Source organism: Cyphomyrmex costatus, unplaced genomic scaffold, assembly GCF_001594065.2.
Source record: "Cyphomyrmex costatus isolate MS0001 unplaced genomic scaffold, Ccosl1.0 scaffold654, whole genome shotgun sequence".
In the NCBI taxonomy this organism is placed as follows: domain Eukaryota; kingdom Metazoa; phylum Arthropoda; class Insecta; order Hymenoptera; family Formicidae; genus Cyphomyrmex; species Cyphomyrmex costatus.
The window spans coordinates 39,679-42,334 of NW_017280216.1; the positions used below are offsets into that span (position 1 = coordinate 39,679).

At 34.7% G+C, this 2,656-nt stretch overlaps 1 protein-coding gene across 1 annotated transcript; it reads left to right on the plus strand.

Moving 5' to 3' along the window:
- Nucleotides 1–1,489: 1,489 nt before the first annotated feature.
- Nucleotides 1,490–2,339, plus strand: LOC108779980 (uncharacterized; the record flags this gene model as incomplete). Its single annotated transcript, XM_018547554.1, has 2 exons — nucleotides 1,490–1,997; nucleotides 2,158–2,339. Coding segments are annotated over exons 1-2 (690 nt in total), but the record flags the coding sequence as incomplete, so codon positions are not given.
- Between the last annotated feature and the right edge of the window lie 317 nt (nucleotides 2,340–2,656).

Here is a 2,656-nt window from a genome sequence, read left to right on the forward strand (position 1 = left end):
ACAAGAAACGTATTATATTATTTACATGTATCAGGATTCGACACACGATGTATGTTTCCGTTGATCTTCGATTCTGTCGAAGCGTCAAGCGGCAGTCTCGTAGCAGACGTAGCATATCAATGAAATTTGCGGATACTCATTCCTCTTATACTAAAGCTTGTAGCTCGTTTCTGCAAGCATAGTATTGTTCTTTGAGGATTTCTATAAGTCGCTAGCTACTTATTTTACACGTGCAAGGTCTGAATTTATTGTATAGCACATTTTTTACTCGGTTACGAGTGTCAAAGTGTCGACTTAGTAAGAAGCGCCATTCCTCTTATCAGACACGCGCAAACGAAGAATTTTTTCGGAATTTTTGTTCAAAGTCTTGATTTTTTAAACAAAAAATTGATTGTAACTTTTTAATGACCACTTCAACAAAGAAAGTGTATGTACATGCTTTTTCGCAGAATAATATAAGAAATCGAGTCTAACCATTTTCACTCGCTAAAACGTTGGATCTATATTTTAAAAAATCAAAACATTGAACAAAAATTCCGAAAAAATTCTGTACGCTATATTGGGCTAAAGTGAACATTTTTTGTCTCTTAGACTTTTTTTTGATAAAATCAATAGTTTTCGAGATAGAAAATGTCAGAGCTTCAAAAATGACTAGATTTACGATTTTTGTTTTCACGAACTAATTATCCAATCAGCACTAATAAAAAATGAAAATGTTCGGCCAATCTTAAACTTTAATGAAAATTTTTTTATTTTGATCCGTACTGTTATTCACACAGTGAAAACTTTATTAGAATAAAGTTCTGAATTCTCGTTCGCGGCTCGTGAGCCGTCTCCAGTCTCAACGCGATTCATAGCATCGCAGCTCGACACAGCATACAACATGCTCGGCGCGCCGCGTAGCAACGCAGCGCACTGTTGCCAATTTAGCGGTTTTCCAGCTAGATCTAGCGATTTTTAAAGGTTGTCTAGCTGTCAAATTTAAAAAATGCGGCTAGCGGTAATTCTGACGGTATTTAATTTTATTTTTAGCGTTTCCTGACGATTTTTGTTTCACTGCTAATGCAAAGAATTTTTGTATTTAAAGCAATGAAAATGTGACCGCAGCCCATGCTCACATCACAGTGGCTGGATTCCGTTTCAGGTATATACGCGCATTTTATATAGTGAGCGTCACGCGGCCCTCTGATTGGTTCGTAACTCCTCAAGACTGAACTTAAGACGGTCTTGAATATAAGAACTGACTATGAATACCGGCGTATAGGGGAATGCGCGCATATGCGTAAAACGGAACGCAGCCAGTGTTACCAGTTACGTGATCATAACAATCCTAACCTGAATTAATTTCTTTAACGATTAATATCTCGGTTCGCGGGGCAGAGCGATGCTTTATTCTGCCAGATTCTTTCGTTTTATGAAAAAACGCGTCGAATAAGTATAATTTTATCGATTTTTGAGAGGATTACCCTCTATTTTACCCTATATTAAAATGGGAAAAACGAAAGTTTATCAGCAAAAATTTCGCTTGGAATGGAAGATACATTCAAAATTAAAGGATTGGATTCGGGAAGAATTGACAAATAAAACTCAAGCATACTGTACATATTGTAAGTGTAATATTCAATGTAAACTGAGCGATTTACTTTCCCATGCTGAAACAAAAAAGCACAAAACAAACTGTGAATCGCACATACAAATAAATAAACTTCCGTTCAAACCTTCGTCCTTTAAGACACAGCAGCAAGAGGCTGCTTTAGCATTATACGTTAGTCAACATAGCGCAATAGCGCCAATTGATCATTTAACTGCCTTATGTAAAAATAAATTTAACAATAGTGAGTCGTGCGTTCAAATAAGGTTGCACAGAACCAAGTGTACCAACATCGTAAAATATGTGCTGGCTCCTCATTTTATTGAAGATTTACAAAATGACAGTAATTCAAAATTTAGTTTATTGCTCGACGAATCAACGGATATTAGCATTACAAAACTTTTAGGTTAGTATTTGTGTATATATGAATATTCTCAGAGTAGAGAGAGAAGAGACAGGTCGATTCAATAATTAAATTTATTAATTTTGACATCAATCGACTTAGTTCTTCAGTTTGGGATAGTTTTTGTGAAGAACTCTCCATTTTCAACTCCTTTTATTTGCAGGTATTGTTATCTTATATTTTAGTGAAAAGAACAGAAAGATAGTGTCAACTTTTCTTTCAATGGCAATCCTAGAAAGTGGAAATGCAAAGGATATTGTAAAATGTTTCAAGAATGAGCTTGAGAAATTCAAATTGAACATTAAAAACTTGATTGGCATAGGAACAGACAATGCTTCTGTGATGGTTGGTTGCAATAAAAGCGTATATACTGAGCTTAAAAAAGATGTACCTGACCTTATCCTTATTCGATGTGTCTGCCATTCAATACAGTTAGCAATAAATTACGCATGTAAAGAATGTCTTCCAACACACTTAGAATTTTTAGTTCATGAGACGTATAATTGGTTCAGCATGAGTTCTAGTCGCCAGTCCGCATATAAACAATTATACGAAACAATTAATAATGGCAAGGTAATTAAAACTATATTTAAATAAAAAATGTATATCGACGTTTTAAGAGCTATCAAATTGAAGAATTATATTATTTTAGGAGACATTAA